Here is a 20,784-nt window from a genome sequence, read left to right as displayed (position 1 = left end):
TATCGGATACCTGGTACAAAGTAGGTATGCAAATTTATTGAATTAATGACTAAATTTTAAAAATGAACTGCAGACTTAAAATAAGCAAGTGGCTTGGTAAAATTTCTACATGTGACTTCCAAATATGAATTCAATACTCAGAGGCCATCCAGCTTTCTGTTGAAGTTCTCTCACTCAAGTCAGAATTCCCTGACTCTAAAGGCAAGGAACAAAACCTTATGAAGTTCATCTAGTTAAAATTATCTGAAATTCTATAAGTTCAATTTCTTAAAATAATTCAAATAGAAATAGAATAAAGAAGTGAAGGTCTTTCATGTCCCCTTCACACTATACCTCTTGTTTTCTCATAAATATCTCCAGTCTTTTCCCCTTCCATTTTATCCTAGCCTCCACCTTGCCTCTCTTTATTCCCTACCCAGTTTACACCCTATTCTTAATTATCTACACATATTCTCTCACCAACATCCTTGGTTCTTTGCACTCCTATTCTTCCTCAACCACCCAGTAACTGCTACAACCCTATTTCTCTACTCCTTCACTCAACAATAAAAATGCTGTCAGAGAAAAAACTCACAAAACCTCTACAGCTTCATGGTTTCCAGCTTCACCAGAACAAGAAAAGGGTTCTCTCTTGTTCCTCTTAATTAGTTTCTGTGCCAGATCTTGATCACCTCCTGTCACTCGCAGTAGACTGTCTTACTACAATACTTCATAAGAGAATGGATGCCATGAACTCCCTCAGGTCCCTCCCAACAAACAACACAAACCTTCTTACTCCCATCACCACCCTCAATCCCCTACCCTGCTTTTTATTCCAGGCTCGCTGATGGGATATCACTTTTACTGTAGAAGGTGAATCCATTCACTTGTGCCCAGTTTTCATCTCCTCTTCTCAGTAACCCTGGATTGTAAATGATCCTAACTCTCTCTTACAATTTACTTCCAACTTTTGTCAAATAGCCTTCTTTCCCTACAGCCTGTAAACATGCTCTGGTCTTAACTATCCTTAAAACTAACAAACCCTTTTAACTGTGTTCTAATATCTCCTGTCTCCTTAGTCAAACCTCTAAAAAAGTGTAATCTAAATTCACCATCTCTACCTTGAGTCACGTTTTACACTACATTCCAAAATATGCTTGAACTGATAAAAAGGGTAAATATAAAAATAATACAAAATCATAAAGGAAAACTGACAGAAAATAGAACTTCACCTTTTTCATAGTTTGAAGGTATAGTAACTACCTTTTGAAAAGAAAGAATCAATTTCAAGTGAAAAATATCTCAAAGTTAACTCATTAATTTAAAACTTCAGCATAAGGGAAAATTGTATAATTAAATAAAACAAATTATCTGGGGAAAATATTTGTAGTAACTATGATAGAGGGTTAATTTACTAAATTAATTGATTAAAATTAATTTAATTTTTTAATTAAAAATTTAATTTACTGAAATTGATTTTTTAAACGATGTTCTCAATAGATAAATGTCCAGTGACTCTGAACTAACAATTCACCAAAGAGGAAAATAAAAATTAATTGCCCAACATGGCAATTATTCTATTTTGCTAATACATACAAAATGAAACATGACTTTCCATTTGGTCTTTCTAAAAAAAAGTACTACCTTATGCTCATGAGGTGTAGAAACTCATGTTCATATATTTCTAATGACATGTAGATTTATAGAACGCTTTTAGGAACTAATTTGTCTGTGAGGCACTAAAAGCTATAAAAATGTGTATACCTTTTGTCCTAGTTTATCTACTGAGAGTTTTCTCCAAGAAAATCATTCAGTAAGGTTTTATTAAGCCATTACCATATTCCAAGCACCATGCCAGGTATTGGAGTTACATAAATATAGAGGAGACACATATGACGTACCCATGAGGGTATCAAGTCATCCAGTGAGGGTTAGAAAAAGCTTCGTAGGGGAGGAGCTGCTTGAGGTGTCCCTGAAAGGATGAGTAGAATTAGCCAGCAAGTGCCAAAAGATAATGGCATACTACATCATGGCTTGTTCTGTTAATAAGTATCTTAGTGTGGCTGGACATCAGAGTCATGCAGGGAAATGTTGAAAAATGAAGTTGAAAAAACAGATCAGATTATAAAATGCTGTATATTCCAAGAAATTTGTAATGCATCATGAAGGTGATAGGGAGATTTTAGAGAACAGCAAAGAATGAGAAACACAATGAGATTTGTGTTTAGCTGGTTTTGTGGAGGTTCAAATGGAGGATGGCAAGTTTAGGAGTACCGTAATAAGATGAGTGAGAAGACTACTGAAGTAGTCCAGACAAGGGATTTAGAGCATCTGAGCCAAGTCTGTGGAGAGGTACAGAGAAGAAGAAAAAGAATCTGGATGGCTCTAATAAACTTGACAAGAGTATGGGTTATATGATTCATAGTTATTAGTGATGGTAACATATTTAAAACAACCTAAATGAGCTACAATTAGAAAAAGACTAAATTGGGAGAGGAAGAGATGAGGATGAGGTGGGGTAGATTAGGCTATGCTTTTAAATTATAATCATTATATATTACATGCCCATAGTATTCTTGGGTTTGTTGTTGGTTGGGTTTTTTTTACTGTTAAATATATAAAAATTACCTTCCTTTGGACAACTATTTAACAGTGATTCTTATGGAAATATCTTACCTTTACAATACAGCTTGTGTGAAAAATAAAAGTTTAACCAGCCATCTAATATTTTTTAAATTTGGATACCATACTTTGAAGAGATGCAAAGGCAGCAGTATTTTTTACAACTCGGCAGGCAATATTATATATGTATTATATATAATACATGTGTATATTATAGAGAGAAAGAGACATTTAATTAAATTTAACAATATATAGTTGTCAGAACATTATTACAAACATTACATTTGTGATTTTCTTTATGTTCCTGTGGTGAGACTTCAAGCATGTTAAACAGAGGATAGAATTATCTCCACATGCATCATAGGCCTGCATATTTCTCACCTGAGCCAAAGCAACTTCTTCCTTTTCTCCCTCCACAATCTTACTCTTGGGTACCCTGAAAGGAAGTTGCACTTTCCTCCACTGCCATGTTGTGACTTCGTAGTTAGCCATCTTGTTAAAGTCTGACTCTTTCTAATAAAGTACTCTATTAGAAAAGAATAAGCTAAATCTTTAGCTGTTTCTGTGCTAACAACAACAACAAAAAATCAGATTGCTTCCCTTTCTGTTTCATTTTTATAAATCCTTCAAAAGAAACTTTAAGTAAAAATATTGTGTGTGAGTGCGTGTATTTGTTTATGGTGAGGTAGTGCAAAATGTTATAATACAGGTAAATTAATTTTGAGCAATGGCATAAAAATGGTTAAATAGCAACACAATTGAAAACGCCCATTAGCAAAGTTTCAAATGACCAAAAAGTTCAAATAAACGTGCTTGTTTTGAAATATATAAGGTTTTTTTTTACTATGTTGATGCTGAAGCACTGCCGGATCCTAAAATTAACACATTTTGAATTAACAACGTATGTACAGCATAATTTATTATTTAATGTATTATATTGTTTTACCATTAATATTTATGGCATATAAAAATCTTGATTAAATAGAACTCTTAAAGAGAATTTCATACCTTTATTTTGAGGGGGGAAAATTTAAACACACTCTTTATTCTAAAAAGACAAATAGGCATGCCCTGTAATAAATAACTTCAGTACAATCTTGTATGCATCTACATCTAATGATGAGGTACTGAAAACGGTAATTGAATGGCCACTTTTTAAAACTTCAAAATCATTAAAAACAGAAAAATACTGTGGTAAATTTGATAAAGGCATTCAATAATGCCAGTTGGAATGTAACTAAATAAGCTCGGACATCAATTAACCATATCAATTCAACTTATTTAAAGAAAGTTTAATTTTATACAGTAAATTTCAAATGAATGGATAATTAGGATAACTAAAATACTCCGTATCTGGCAAAATTCTGAGTAAACATTACTGTGTATGGTTTTCCTAATGGTTTGTTTTTTAACTTATGAGTAAATCACTAAGTAAACTATATTCCCAAACTTGCCAGTTATATTGCTATTTGATTTTTAATATTTGAATATGACTTTCATGCAATGGATTAAAGGATCTACTGAAACGTTTAATTCATCTGATTTCTATTAATGAGATATCACCTTCTTTCATTTTTCTATATACATGCCTAAGATAGTAACTTGTTAATAAGTACTCAAATATCTGTATAATGAATGAAAAGATATGTAGTCTCCTTATCTGGGCTCATGATATCTAAAAGTAATTAATTTTTTCCCCAAAGAAAGTAAAATGTATCTTCAGTTCTAATACCAAGTCAAGAGTTTTTTTACATAAAACACGTGCCGGTCATACACTAACACTGATGTGTACACATACTAATTGTTCCACAAAAAATCATTACATCATTAGTATGAGGCTGTAATTGTATTTATCAGATAACACTGATACTCATCCAGTAACCACTGTCCTTAACTTTATGTTGCCATTAGAGATATGAAAATCCATTTTGAGAAAAATTTAGAAGAAGAGCGCCAAATATTACTGCAGCAACAAAAACTTTGTCGAAATCAAGCACGTAAATATTTTGTGGAGTCAAACCAGAGAAAAAAGTAAGTAACTATTTTATTCAGAAACATAGAAACTCAAAGTCATAAATTAATCATTTCTCTACTTTGTAACATTTTATGAACCTCAGTCATGACAGTGTTTTATCTATAAAATTGATCAAGATTTTTGTGGCTTTTAAATTTTATTGTTTTTCTGCCACAGCACAAAGATAGTGATGTATCATCTAGTTTACTGACCATGACTGTAGCAGTCTTTTCTTGTCATATAACTTATTAGAGTCATATTCACTTCTTAAAATGACTATAAAAAGTATTCTTCATTTTTTGTAACATTTTATGATAAAAGGTTACCAATTAGCATTTAAGCTCTAATAGAACATATTTGATTTTTATTCATTATTCACTTATATATAATTTTTCTATATATGATACCCTCATTCATCCAGTCAGAAAAATGTGGAAAATATGAATAATTGTGGAAATATTATTTAAAAATTTTATAAATGATTCCATTAAAAAAAATACTTTCTAGTATAAACTGGAAACTAAATAAAGTAAAAATGCAAACCATCCTATCCCTGCTTGACATTTTTTAAGATGTGTTTGAATTAGTAGATTTTTTTAATACAGAGTGGTTATGCCATTTTTATTGTTGTTTTTGCTACCTTGTTCATAGTTCTGCAATAGGTGAATAGTAGAAAAGCCCTAGAATTTATTACTCCATCATTGGGCATATGTTGCAAATCCCATTTGGGGAATACAAAACTGTTTATGTGTAATTTTTTTCTGGCACTGTATTCTCTTTAGATTAACTCTATATTGCCTGGCATAGTTGAAAGTATTTAATGAAGCTTGTTTTTGTTTTTGTTTTGTATTTATGTATTTCTGTTTTTCTCCTACCTTTCAGCTCCTGGAGCTTATAAAAGGCACATGGTAGGAGTTCAATAAAAATGAATAATCATATTTTGAAAGGGTCATGGGCTTTGGAATCAGAGATCTAGGTTTAAATCCTAGCTCCATGAGTTAGAGCAAGTTATTTAATCTCTTTGAGCTTCAGTTTCTTACTTATGATTGGAATTGATACAATATTTTTCAAGGAATTGTTACATAGAGCAAAAAAGGTAATATTAGAGATGAATAGTTGAGAACGCATGTACAAGTATTTGTCACATAGTGCTCTTCATTAAGCTTATTTTATTGATTAATAAATTAATATTTGCCAATTGTAAATTTTCTAATAATAGTCTTGCTATATGAAATAGCAGGCTTTATATGTGGAATTTGATTCATAAAGTTCCTACCTGTCTTCTCTCATCAAACACCCATAAGAATTCTGATGTAGAAAATATAGAAGAAAAATTTTGGTTTAAAATTCTAAGACAGAACAGTTTCCAATACAATTTCATTATGTTTTATTTTTCTGTCACCCTACGGAGGGGTTAAAAAAAAAAAACAAACCCTTTTTGTTTTTGTAAAGCCACATAAAACTTTATTTTAAAACACTAATCTTTTGTTTCTATATTTCACCTTTTAAAAGGGGACCAAATTATTTGTGCACTTCTGAATTTCAGAATATGTCTATCATTATGGATTTTTTGGCCTATCTATCTATGCTTAACCTCATCTAAGTTTATGCTGTCTATTCATATTATGATCATAGAGTTTAGAAAAAAATATTTTTCCTACAAGTAGAGATATTCTCCTAACACTGCTTTTTCTACAAAAAGAGACAAATTTATACTTTGACATTGTCAGTACTGTTTCCCCAGTAGTACTCAAAAGATGTTCATAGCACCAAGTGCTCTTTGTTTTACTTGCATTAATCACTTAAAATCACACACATTTTAATTTTCTTGTTATTTATTATTTTTTGCATTTCTATTGCCAGTATTTTTCTTGTATGTTTTTATCACATTCTTAAGTTTTCCATTCTGTCACTCAGTGTCCATACAGTGGAGTCCCCTTTGTTTCCCTCCCAGTCCTCCTCCCTTCATCACTAGGTACTGCTACAACAGATACTGGTTACTACCTTTTAGACCTAATGCACAACAAGCATCTGAGACTTCCCTTTATTGGTCTCAGGAATTGGAGCCACAGTTTCTTGCCTCATAGCATCCCTTTTTTTGTTTTGTTTTATAACATTAGTTTGCTGGATCACATCCTCAGGTAACTTTCTAGTAGGCTTTCTAGTAGACCAAGTAATTTTAATATATACACACATAAAGAAAATTAACTTATTTCCTACATTGTTTTTAATTTTCAACTTTAGAACTATCTTTTGATAAATTAGTGAATAGGCATTTATTCATCAGCAAGCATAGCTAATTGAGTACCAATTATTAAACATCATATTGGGAGAAAATAATAATTTTGGTTAATCTGTTTTATCACTAAACATTAGAAATGTCAATAATCTGATTTAACATGACTTCATGAGGAAAATAAATTGAAATAAATTTTAGGAAGTAAAGAACTCAAAAGGAACCTTCAGATAGTTTTAAAACAATATAATATAAGCATGTAGGCTTAAAAATTCAGATGACCAGACAAAACTTCTATGGAACTATATAACTAACTGGCTGAATAAGAAAGAAAAAGACAGAATGGGGAAAACTGCCCAAATAAAGAGAAGAGGGAACACTACCAAGTGGTAAGAGACAAGCACTTAGGAAGAATCACTAAAATCTACAATGAAAAAAAGATTCCTTACATGTCCTATAGGCAGGAAAAAAAATTACCTAGAGAATCACGGAATGAATTACTTGGTGAACATGAAGTATAGGGTAGCTGCATTATCTATTTTGAGAATGATGGAGTTTGGAGTTCCCCATGAAGCAGGAAAAATGTACCTTAGAATAAATAAGGAATTATACTTTAAGCAATAAGTCATATTAATCAAACCTGCATATATAGAAGTTTGGTATAAGCTGAAAAATATAAACAGATTCAAATAAATCCAGATATCAGTAGGTTTAAATATCCATGGGTATATTATCCATAATATCTTCATAATATATTAAAGGAAAATTAAAGGAATTTAGTATATTTAGAAGTTATCTTTGATCATTTAAAATGTCATACAGTACAGCATTTATTCATTCAACTAACATTTACTGGGTTTCATATACTAGAGGATAAAAATAAAATGCATGATTCTTGCCCTCAATTTACTAATAGTGAAGTAATAAAGGATGGCAATGCTATGCAATAAATAACCAGGAGTTAGGGTACTTGAGAGATAAAGGAGGACAATATGTGAAAAAGCTTAATGTTATGAAATAAAAGACAAAAGTTTTATGTGATTTAGGCACAGGAAAATGTGGAAGGGTATCAGGAAAGGAAGCTATAGAGCTGATAGGAGTCATTTCATAAAATAACTTTTGTGTCAGTCTGAAGAAATTAAACCCTATCCTTAGGACTCTGAGATGTTGTTGAAAGAGTGAAATCAGAGAAGTATCATGATCATGTTTATATTTTATCTCATTGTAGCAGAGGGGTAGAGGATGAATTGAAAGCACAGGCTGGAGGCAAAAAGGACAGGTAGAAAGCTGTTATAGTGATCTAAGCCAGAGAAGGTATGAAGGTAGAGTATGAAGGTAAAGTCGGGATTGAGTAGGTAGGGTCAATAGGAGTCAAAGGTCAGTTATGTGTGGTGCATGAAGAGCACTGTCAGAAATGGAATACTTATCAATTATGCAAATGTTATTGACATTATTTATATAAATCTTTCTAAATTGCAATGCATATTTCTGTAATCTTTTATACAAATTATGATAAATGCAGTTTGATCCTATTCTTTATGCCTTAGAATCATCATTATGGGCATCAAATATTCTACTCTGTTATATTACTTTATTGTCCTTGAGCTATTAAGCTTTATTTAGTTTACAGTACTAGCCTCAACTGGTAAGTTTGGTGAATTCTTTTTTTTTAAATTTAATTTTTATTGAAGTATAGCTGTTTTACAATGTTGTATTAGTTTCTACTGTACAGCAAAGTGAATCAGCTACATGTATACATATATCTCCATTTTTTTTTTATTCCTTCCCATTTAGGTCACCATAGAGCATTTAGTAGAGTTCTCTGTGCTATACAGTAGGTTCTCATTAGTTATCTATTTTATATGTAGTATCGATACTGTATATAATCAATCCCAATCTCCCAATTCATCCCCACCCTGCTTTCCCCTTTGGTATCTATATATTTGTTCTCTACATCTGTGTCTCTATTTCTGCTTTGCAAATAAGATCATCTATACCAGTTTTCTAGATTCCACATATATGCATTAATATACGATATTTGTTTTTCTCTTTCTGACTTACTTCACTGTGTATGACAGTCTCTAGGTCCATCCACAACTCTACAACTGACCCAATTTCATTCTTTTTTATGGCTGAATAATAGCCCATTGTATATATTTACCAGATCTTCTTTAACCAGTCCTCTATTGATGGGCATTTAACTTGCTTCCATATCCTGGCTATTGTAAATAGTGCAGCAATGAACACTGGGGCACATGTGTCTTTAATTATGTTTTTCTCTGGGTATATGCCCAGCAGTGGGATCGCTGAGTCATATGGTAGCTCTGTTTTTAGTTTTTTAAGGAACCTCCATACTGTTCTCCATAGTGGCTGTACCAATCTACATTCCCAACAACAGTGTAACAGGATTCCCTTTTCTCTACACCCTCTTCAGCATTTATTATTTGTAGATTTTTTTGATGATGGCCATTCTGACTGGTGAGAAGTGATACCTCACTGTACTTGTGATTTGCATTGTGTTATAATTAGTGATGTTGAGCATCTTTTCATGTGTTTGTTGGCCATCAGTATCTCTTCTTTGGAGAAATGTCTGAATAGGTCTTCTGCTCATTTTTTGATTGGGTGGTTTGTTTTCTTTGACATTGAGCTGCATGAACTGTTTGTGTATATTGGAGATTAATACCTTGCCAGTTGCTTCATTTGCAAATATTTTCTCCCTTTCTGAGGGTTGTCTTTTCGTCTTGTTTATGGTTTCCTTTGCCGTGCAAAAGCTAATAAGTTAAATTAGATCCCATTTGTTTATTTTTGTTTTTATTTTCATTACTCTAGGAGGTGGGTCAAAAAAGATCTTGCTGCAATTTATGTCAAAGAGTGTTTTGCCTATGTTTTGCTCTAAGAGTTTTATGGTGTCCAGCCTTATGTTTAGGTCTTTAGCCCATTTTGAGTTTATTTTTGTGTATGGTGTTAGGGAGTGTTCTAATTTCATTCTTTTACATGTAGTTGTCCAGTTTTCCCAGCACCACTTATAGAAGAGAGCATATTTTCTCCATTGTATATTCTTGCCTCCTTTATCAGAGATTTGATGACCATAGGTGCCTGGGTTTATCTCTGGGCTTTCCATCCTGTTCCCTTGATCTATATTTCTGTTTTTGTGCCAGTACCATACTGTTTAAATGACTTAGTATTATAGTCTGAAGTCCAGGAGCTTGAATCCTCCAGCTCTGTTTTTCTTTCTCAAGATTGTTTGGGCTATTTGGGGTTTTTTGTATTTCCATGCAGAGTGTAAAATTTTTTATTCTAATTCTTTGTAAAATGACATTGGTAATTTGATAGAGATTGCATTGAATCTTTAGATTGCTTTGGGTAGTATAGTTATTTTCACAATATTGATTCTTCCAATCCAGGAACATGGTATATCTCTCCATCTGTCTGTGTCACCTTTGATTTCTTTCATCAGTATCTCATAGCTTTCTGATTACAGGTCTTTTGCCTCCTAGGTAAGTTTATTCCTAGGTATTTTACTCTTTTTGTTGTAAAGGTAAATAGGATAGTTTTCTTAATTTCTCTTTCTGATTTTTTGTTATTAGTGTATAGGAATGCAAGAGATTTCTGTGTATTAATTTTGTATCCTGCAACTTTACCGAATTCATTGATTAGCTCTAGTAGTTTTCAGGCAGCATCTTTAGGATTTTCTATATATAGTATCATGTCATCTGCAAACAGTGACAGTTTTATTTCTTCTTATCCAATTTGGGATCCTTTTATTTCTTTTTCTTCTCTGATTGCTGTCGCTAGGACTTCCAAAACAATGTTGAATTAAAGTGGTGAGAGTGGTCATCCTTGCCTTGTTCCTGAACTTAGGGGAAATGTTTTTCACCATTGAGAATGATATTAGCTGTGGATTTGTCATATATGGCCTTTATTATATTGAGGTAGTTTCCCTCTATGCCCATTTTCTGGAGAGTTTTTATCATAAATGGGTGTTGAATTTTGTCAAAAGCTTTTTCTGCATCTATTGAGATGATCATATGGTTTTTATTCCTCTATTTGTTAATATGGTGTATCATATTGATTGATTTGCATATATTGAAGGATCCTTGCATCCCAGGGATAAATCCCACTTGATCAGGGTGTATGATCCTTTTAATGTGCTGTTGGATTCTGTTTGCTAGTATTTTGTTGAGGATTTTTGCTTCTATTTTTATCAGTGATAATGGCCTGTAATTTTCTTTTTTGTGATATCTTTGTTGGCTCTTGGTATCAAGGTGATGGTGGCCTCATAGAATGAGGTTGGGAGTGGTCCTCCATCTGCAATTTTTTGGAAGAGTGTGAGAAGGACAGGTGTTAACTCTTCTCTAAATGTTTGATAGAATTTGCCTGTGCAGCCATCTGGTCCTGGACTTTTGTCTGTTGGAAGATTTTAATCACAGTTTCAATTTCATTACTTGTGATTGGTCTGTTCATATTTTCTGTTTCTTCCTGGTTCAGTCTTGGAAGGTTGTACCTTTCTAAGAATTTGTCCATTTCTTCCAGATTTTCCATGTTTGGCATATGCTTGTAGTAGTCTCTTATGATCCTTTGTATTTCTGTGGTGTCAGTTGTAACTTCTCCTTTTTCATTTCTGATTTTATTGATTTGAGTCCTCTCCCTTTTTTTCTTGATGAGTTTGGCTAAAGCTTTATCAATTTTGTTTATCATCTCAAGGAACCACCTTTTAGTTTCATTGATCTTTGCTATTGGTTTCTTTGTTTCTATTTCATTTATTTCTGCTCTGATATTTATGATTTATTTCCTTCTACTAACTTTGGGTTTTGTTTGTTCTTCTTTCTCTAGTTGTTTCAAGTATAATGTTAGGTTGTTTATTTGAGATTTTTCTTGTTGCTTGAGGTAGGATTGTATTGCTACAAGCTTCCATCTCAGAACTGCTTTTGCTGAGTCCTATGGCATTTGGGTCATCATCTTTTTGTTGTCATTTATTTTTAGGTATTTTTTAATTTTCTCTTTGATTTCTTCAGTGATCCATTGGTTATTTAGTAGCATATTGTTTAGCCTCCATTTATTTGTGTTTTTTATAGTTTATTTTCTGTAATTGATTTCTAATCTCATTGTGTTGTGGTCAGAAAAGATGCTTGATATGATTTCGATTTTCTTCAATTTTCCAACACTTGATTTGTGACCCAAGATGTGACTTATCCTGGAGGACGTTCCATGTGCACTTGAGAAGAAAGTGTATTCTGCTGCTTTCGGATGGAATGTCCTATAGATATCAATTAAGTCTATCTGGTCTAATGTGTCATTTAAGCCTTGTGTTTCCTTATTAATTTTCTGTTTGGATGATATCTCCATTGGTGTTACTAGAGTGTTAACATCTCCCACTATTATTGTATTACTGTCAATTTCTTTTATGGCTGTTAACATTTGCCTTATGTATTGAAGTGCTCCTATGTGGGTGTATAAATATTTACAATTGTTATATCTTCTTCTTGGATTGATCCCTTTATCCTTATGTAGTGTCCTTCCTTGTCTCTTATAACAGTCTTTATTTTAAAGTCTATTTTGTCTGATGTGAGTATTGCTACTCCAGCTTTCTTTTGATTTCCATTTGCACAGAATATCTTTTTCCATCCCCTCACTTTCAGTCTGTATGTTTCCTTAGGTCTGAAGTGCGTCTCTTATAGACAGCATATATATGGGTGTTGTTTTTGTATTTATTCAGCCAGTCTGTGTCATTTGGTTGGAGCATTTAATCCATTTACATTTAAGGTAACTATCGATATATATATATTCCTATTACCATTTTCTTTATTGTTTTGGTTTTGTTTTTGTAGGTGTTTTTCTTCTCCTGTGTTTCCTGCCTAGAGAAGGTTCTTTAGCATATGTTGTAAAGCTGGTTTGGTGGTGCTGAATTCTCTTAGCTTTTGCTTGTCTATAAAGCTTTTGATGTCTCTGTAGAATCTGAATGAGAACCTTGCTGGGTACAGTGTTCTTGGTTGTATGTTTTTCCCTTTCATCACTTAAATATATCCTGCCAGTGCCTTCTGGCCTGTAGAGTTTCTGCTGAAAAATCAGCTGATAACCTTATGGGGATTCCCTTGTATGTTATTTTTGCTTTTCCTTTGCTGCTTTTAATATTTCTTTTTCTTTGTATTGTATTTTTGTTAGTTCAATTAATATGTGTCTCAGTTTGTTCCTCCTAGGGTTTATCCTGTATGAGACTCTCTGGGTTTCTTGGACTTGGGTGACTATTTCCTTTCCTATGTTTAGGAAGTTTTCCACTTTAATCTCTTCAAATATTTTCTCAGACCCTTTCTCTTTCTCTTCTTCTTCTGGGACCCCTGTAATTTGAATATTGGTGGGCTTAATGTTGTCTCAGAGGTCCCTGAGACTGATTTCATTTCTTTTCATCCTTTTTTTCTTTATTCTGTTTTGTGGCATTTATTTCCACCATTCTATATTCCAGTTCACTTATCCATTCTTCTGCCTCAGTTATTCTGCTATTGATTTCTTCTTATGTATTTTTCATTTAAGTTATTGTGTTGTTCATCACTGTTTGTTCTTTAGTTCTTCTAGGTCCTTGTTAAACATTTCTTGTATCTTCTCAATCCATGCCTGCGTCCTATTTCCGAGATCTTGAATCATCTTAACTATCATTACTCTGAATCCTTTTTCAAGTAAATTGCCTATTTCCTCTTCATTTATTTGGTCTTGTGGATTTTTACCTTACTCCTTCATCCGTAACCTATTTCTCTGTCATTTCATTCTTTCTAATTTACTGTGTTTGTGGTCTCCTTCCCACAGGCTGCAGTGTTGTATTTCCTCTTGTTTCTGGTGTCTGTCCCCTGGTGGGTGAAATTGGTCCAGGGGCTTTTGTAGGTTTCCTGTTGGGAGGGACTGGTGCCTGAACTGGTGGCTGGAGCTGAGTCTTGTCCCTCTGATTGGCAGGGCCTCATCAGGTAGTGTGTTTTGTGGTGTCTGTGAGTTTAGTAACTTTAGGGAGCCTGTCTGCTAATGGATGGGGCTGTGTTACTGTCTTGCTGGTTGTTTGGTGTGGGACGTCCAGCACTGGTGCCTGCAGGCAGTTGGGTGGAGCTGGGTCTTGCTGTTGAGATGGAGACCTCCGGGAGAGCTCACATCGTTTAATATTCCCTGGGACCGGAAATTCTCTGGCATTCCAGCATCTTGGACTTGGCGCTCTTACCCATGAGTCTCAGGCCTGAACCCTCATTAGGGAACTATGACCCTGCAAGCTGTGTGGCACAACCAGAAAAAAAAAGAAGACCAACAAAACCCAAGACAAATGATAAAAACAAAAAGAAAGAAAGAAGGAAAGAAAGAAAGAAAGAAAGAAAGAAAGAAAGAAAGAAAGAAAGAAAGAAAGAAAGAAAGAAAGAAAGAAAGAAAAGAAAACAAACAAAAAAAGAAAACAAAAATCCAGAGAACAACCTAACAAACAAAAGAACCCAAAAACAAACAATAAAAACAAAACTAACAGTAAAAACAAAACTAATGAAAACAAAGAACAGAACAAAAACAGAAGCAAGCTGAAAAAAGAAAACATTAAACACAAAAAATGATCAAAACTAAAATAAGAAAAAATCACAAAACAAAAAAGTAAAGAAAAAATTAAAAATTATATATTTAGAAAAAATTTTAATTAAAGCAAAAGAAGAAAAAACTAAAGAAAAAGTAAGTAAAAAATAAAATATAATTAAAAACCAGAAAACAACAATAGAACCAAATGAAACAAAAACAAAAAGGAAAAAGAGAGAAAAAAGTAATACTAGTAATAATATTTTCCTGAGTCCTTCGCTGTCAGTATCCCTGTCCCCCACTGACAGCAAGCCACAGTCAACCCCCACCTCCCCAGGAGGCCCTCCTGTGCCTCTAGGTAGGTCTCTGGACCTGCCATGGTCAATGTGGGGGCAGCTCAGATTCTGACCTGGCCCAACTCCCGCATGCACTTTCCCCCAATGTCCACAGCTGCCAAAGTTAGACCAGTCTCACTTGTGGGAGTACTCAATGTCCATTCAGATATTCCGCAGGTGCAGGGTTTACCAATCAGTTCACTGGGATTTAATCTGTGGCTTGTGCAGCTGCACAGAGAGATTTCCATTCCTCTTCCTTGGTCAGACAGCCGCTGGGGCTCAGCTTTGGTTTTAGCCCCACCTCTGCATGTGGGCCACCCTCAGGTTTCTGTTTGCCATCCAGGTGAGAGAGAGGCAAAAGCAGTGGCCAGTTTGGTCCCTCAGTCTGGTTGGGGCACTTATTCGCTCAGGCCAGGGAGGGAGAAGGAGGCCACAACTGTGGCATATGCAAAGTGCTTGTGGCAGAGACCAGCAGGAAGATGCCACAGACTGGGATGTGTCTGGTGGGAGTCCCTCCCAGTGCCCATGGAGGCAGGGGCCAGAAGATGGGGAAGGTTTTGCAATGGTGACCCTGCCCCTTGTACAGCAGTCAACAATGGCACCTCGTTTCCAAAGCAGACCATGCTTCCTCTAGCAGCATTCCCAGGCATGGAGCCCCTCACTCCCGTCTCCTCAAGTTGTCTCTGCACAGCCAACAGCAGTCCTCTCCCCGGATCCACTCTTCTAACACCACACTTTAGCACTCAGCTCCCACCAGCATTGGCAGCTTCCTATCTCAGGCTGGGGTGCCCAGGGCTGATTCTGGATGAGGCTTTGGCATGGGCATCATGCGCAGGCCCCATGTGCAGTCAAAGGAGGCTTTGGCAGTTGTGGAGCTCAGGACTCTGGAGCCTGTGCGCTGAGGACACCTTGGCTTGAGGGGCAGGTGGGCCTGCTCAGATGGGTGCACCTCCCAGTGCCCACAGAGGCAGGGGGCTGGCGGGTTGGGGAGTTGCAGTTGCGGCCCCACCCCTTGCATGCCACTCAACAATGGTGCCTTGTTTCTATAGTGCTCCAGGATTCTTCAGAAAATTTTCCAGGTTGTGAAGCTCCTTACTCCTGTCCCTTCAGGCTGTCTCTTCACAGCCGGCAGCTGTCCCCTTCCTGGGTCCACTCTCCAAACCCCACTTTCCAGCACCCAGCCTCCCTCCACACCTGGAGACACACAACTCAGGCTGGGGTATGCAGAGCAGCAACATGGGCCATGCACACAGTTCTTACTTTGTCCTGCCTTCTACAGAACAGTTGCTGCATTTCCCTTCAATCCCCCAAAGGTCCCTTTCTGCCCCAGCTGATTTCCCTGCCATGTATGGGCTTTTGTGAGTGCGGGAACCTCTCCTCACCTTCAGTTCCCTGCCAGAGGTGATGGTTCCTTCCTGTTTCCTTTTTTTTTTTCTCTTTCTTTCATCTGTCCTGGTTGTGTGGGGATTTATCTTGTCCTTTTAGGTGTCTGGGGGCTTCCACTAGTGTTCAGCAGATGCTCTGTGAGAATTGATCCATTTGTAGATATATTCTTGATGTACTTGTGAGGAGAGGCAAATTCCAAGTCCTCCTATTCTGCCATCTGACTCCTCCCCCCACAAATTTATTCCTTTTTGATGTTAGTCTTTCTCTTTCTAGAAGTTCCCTCACCTTTCTTCTTTTATATTTCTAATACATTATTACCTAAGTAAACAAAGGATTTTGTTGGAACTGAATCTAATAAGAATTTATGTGAATAAGGACCTGAGACTCTTATGTTTAAAATTTATGAGCTTCAGTTAATTGCTATTGACATGTTTATTTTGGTTGACACCTCAGCCTTTAGAGAAATGAGGTGCTATTATATTTTGCCTTTGTAGTATGTACATTACTAATTCTCTGTGTTAAATCAGAATATGGATCTTTGTTGTTTGGGTATTTTCCATTCCCAATAGTCTGTTAAGGGTCATTTTTAATTTTTTATTTGTTTTCTTTTCCAGCAATGTGACAGACAATAAGTTGGAAATATGATATTCAACATAGATTGGGAGATTTCAAATAAGTTTAAGTCTTGGCAAGTACAGGATCAATAACCTCTGGGACATATGTGTTTCTTTACCAAGCAGTGAAAACTGACAGTATATTCTTCAGTTGTTTTATTTCTTATAGGTTTTGGACATTATTGTTTGTTTAAAATGTTATTCTTTATTTTTAAAAACTATATTTCTCCAATTGCATTTTTAATTTAAAAGTATAATATTTTATCCTATTTTAAATGTCTTTAATTTCTATCTATCTCAAAATAGTGCTGAGTTTTAAACTTAAATGTGATCATATGTTGAGAAAGTTATATTTACATAAATCTGAATTACGGTTCCAAACAGGAAAAAGAAATATGTCACAAATGGCCAGTCTCCAGTTCTAGCGGTGTCCCTTGTGACCTCACTCTTTTTTTTTTTTAACATCTTTATCGGAGTATAATTGCTTTACAATGGTGTGTTAGTTTCTGCTTTATAACAAAGTGAATTAGCTATGCATATACATATATCCCCATATCCCCTCCCTCTTGCATCTCCCTCCCTCCGTCCCTATCCCACCCTTCTAGGTGGTCACAAAGCACTGAGCTGATCCTCCTGTGTTATGCAGCTCCTTCCCACTAGCTATCTATTTTACATTTGGTAGTGTATATATGTCCATGCCACTTCCCCTACCCTTCCCCCTACCCATGTCCTCAAGTCCATTCTCTATGTCTGCATCTTTATTCCTGTCCTGCCCCTAGCTTCTTGAGAACCTTTTCTTTTTTTTTTTTTCTTAGATTCCATATATATGTGTTAGCATATGGTATTTGTTTTTCTCTTTCTGACTTACTTCAGTCTGTATGACAGACGCTAGGTCCATCCACCTCACTACAAATAACTCAATTTTCCTTTCTTTTAATGGCTGAGTAGTATTCCATTGTATATATGTGCCACCTCTTCTTTATCCATTCATTTGTTTATGGACACATAGGTTGCTTTCATGTCCTAGATATTTTAATAGAACTACAATGAACATTATGGTATATGACTCTTTTTGAATTATGGGTTTCTCAGGCTATCTGCCCAGTAGTGGGATTGCTGGGTCATATGGTAGTTCTATTTTTAGTTTTCTAAGGAACCTCCATACTGTTCTCCATAGTGGCTGTATCAATTTACATTCCCACCAAGAGTGCAGGAGGGTTCCCTTTTCTCCACACCCTCTCAGGCATTTATTGTTTCTAGATTTTTTGATGATGGCCATTCTGACTGGTGTGAGGTGATACCTCATTGTAGTTTTGATTTGCATTTCTCTAATGATTAATGATGTTGAGCATTCTTTCATGTGTTTGTTGACCATCTGTATGTCTTCTTCGGAAAAATGGCTGTTTAGGTCTTCGGCCCAATTTTGGATTGGGTTGCTTGTTTTTTTTGTTATTGAGCTGCTTGTAAATTTTGGAGATTAATCCGTTGTCAGTTGCTTCATTTGCAAATATTTTCTCCCATTCTGAGGGTTGTCTTTTCGTCTTGTTTATGGTTTCCTTTGCTGTGCAAAAGCTTTTAAGTTTCATTAGGTCCCATTTGTTTATTTTTATTTTTGTTTCCATTTCTCTAGGAGGTGGGTCAAAAAGAATCTTGCTGTGATTTATGTCATAGAGTGTTCTGCCTATGTGTTCCTCTAAGAGTTTTATACTGTGTGGCCTTACATTTAGGTCTTAATCCATTTTGAGTTTATTTTTGTGTATGCTATTAGGGAGTGTGCTAATTTCATTCTTTTACATGTACCTGCCCAGTTTTCCCAGCCTCACTTATTGAAGAGGCTGTCTTTTATCCATTGTATATTTTTGCCTCCTTTATTAAAAATAAGGTGACCATATGTGCATGGGTTTAACTCTTGGCTTTCTAACCTGTTCCATTGATATATTTCTGTTTTTGTGCCAGTACCATAGTGTCTTGATTACTGTAGCTTTCTAGTATACTCTGAAGTCAGGGAGCCTGATTCCTCCAGTTCCATTTTTCTTTCTCAAGATTGCTTTGGCTATTTGGGGTCTTTCGTGTTTCATACAAATTGTGAAATGTTTTGTTCTAGTTCTGTAAAAAATGCCATTGGTAATTTGATAGGGATTGCATTGAATCTATAGATTGATTTGGGTAATATAATCATTTTCACAATATTGATTCTTCCAATCCAAGGAAATCATATCTCTCCATCTATTTGTATCATCTTTAATTTCTTTCATGAGTGTCTTGTAATTTTCTGCATACAGGTCTTTCACCTCCTTAGGTAGGTTTATTCCTTGGTATTTTATTCTTTTTGTTGCAATGGTAAATGGGAGTGTTTCCTTAATTTCACTTTCATATTTTTCATCATTAGTGTATAGGAATGCAAGAGATTGCTGTGCATTAATTTTGTATCCTGCTACTTTACAAAATTCATTGCTGAGCTCTAGTAGTTTTCTGGTAGCATCTTTAGGATTCTCTCTATATAGTATCATGTCATCTGCAAACAGTGACAGCTTTACTTCTTCTTTTCCAATTTGGATTCCTTTTATTTATTTTTTTCTCTGACTGCTGTGGCTAAAAATTCCAAAACTTTGTTTAATAATAGTGGTGAGGGCTTCCCTGGTGGCGCAGTGGTTGAGAATCCGCCTGCCGATGCAGGAGACACGGGTTCGTGCCCTGGTCCGGGAAGATCCCACGTGCCGCGGAGCAACTAAGCCCGTGAGCCATGGCCGCTGCTCCTGCGTGTCTGGAGCCTGTGCTCCGCAACAGGAGAGGCCACAACAGTGAGAGGCCCGCATACCGCAAAAAAAAAATAATAATAATAATAGTGGTGAGAGTGGACAACTTTGTCTTGTTCCTGATCTTAGAGGAAATGGTTTCAGTTTTTCACCATTAAGAACTATATTGGCTGTGGGTTTGTCATATATGGCCTTTATTATGTTGAGGTAACTTCCCTCTATGCCTAATTTCTGGTGGGTTTCTATCGTAAATGGGTGTTGAATATTGTTGAAAGCTTTTTCTGCATCTATTCATATGACCATATTGTTTTTCTCCTTCAATTTGTTAATATGTTTCATCACACTGATTGATTTGCCTATATTGAAGAATCCTTGCATTCCTGGGATAAACCCCCCTTGATCATGGTGTATGATCCTTTTAATGTGCTGTTGGATTCCATTTGCTAGTATTTTATTGAGGATTTTTGCATCTATGTTCATCAGGGATACTGGCCTGTAGTTTTCTTTCTTTGTGACATCTTTGTCTGGTTTTTAGTATCAGAGTGATGATGGCCTCATACAATGAGTTTGGGAGTGGTCCTCTCTCTGCTATATTTTGGAAAAGTTTGAGAAGAATGGGTGTTAACTCTTCTCTAAATGTTTGATAGAATTCACCTGTGAAGCCATCTGGTCCTGCAGTTTTGTTTGTTGAAAGAATTTTAATCACAGTTTCAACTTCAGTGCTTGTGATTGGTCTGTTTAGAGTTTCTATTTGTTCCTGGTTCAGTCTCAGATGGTTATGCTTTTCTAAGAATTTGTACATTTCTTCCACACTGTCCATTTTATTGGCATATAGTTGCTTGTAGTAATCTCTCATGATCCTTTGTATTTCTGCACTGTCCGTTGTTACTTTTTCTTTTTCATTTCTAAATCTGTTGATTTGAGTCTGCTCCCTTTTTTTCTTCATGAGTCTGGCTAATGGTTTATCAATTTTGTTTGTCTTCTCAAAGAACCAGCTTTTAGTTTTATTGATCTTTGCCCTTGTTTCCTTTTTTTCTTTTTCATTTATTTCTGATCTGATCTTTATTATTTCTCTTCTTCTGCTAACTTTGGGGGCTTTTTAAATTCTTCTTTCTCTAATTGCTTTAGGTGCAAGATTAGGTTGTTTATTTGAGATGTTTCTGGTTTCTTCAGGAAGGATTGTATTGCTCTAAACTTCCCTCTTAGAACGGCTTTTGCTGCATCCCATGGGTTTTGGGTCATCATGTTTTCATTGTCATTTGTTTCTAGGTATTTTTTCATCTCCTCTTTGATTTCTTCAGTGATCTCTTGG

The 20,784-nt window shown here is 35.4% G+C and overlaps 1 protein-coding gene across 1 annotated transcript in view; it reads left to right on the top strand.

Moving 5' to 3' along the window:
* The window catches only part of CEP126 (centrosomal protein 126), a 149,109-nt gene that overhangs the window by 2,504 nt on the left and 125,821 nt on the right, over positions 1–20,784 (top strand). The window contains 1 exon segment of the mRNA XM_059070246.2: positions 4,513–4,632. Coding sequence (XP_058926229.1) covers positions 4,513–4,632 — 120 coding nt within the window.

The sequence above is a fragment of the Kogia breviceps genome, chromosome 7 (assembly GCF_026419965.1).
Source record: "Kogia breviceps isolate mKogBre1 chromosome 7, mKogBre1 haplotype 1, whole genome shotgun sequence".
In the NCBI taxonomy this organism is placed as follows: Eukaryota; Metazoa; Chordata; class Mammalia; order Artiodactyla; family Physeteridae; genus Kogia; species Kogia breviceps.
This window is presented reverse-complemented; position numbering and strand designations above follow the sequence as displayed.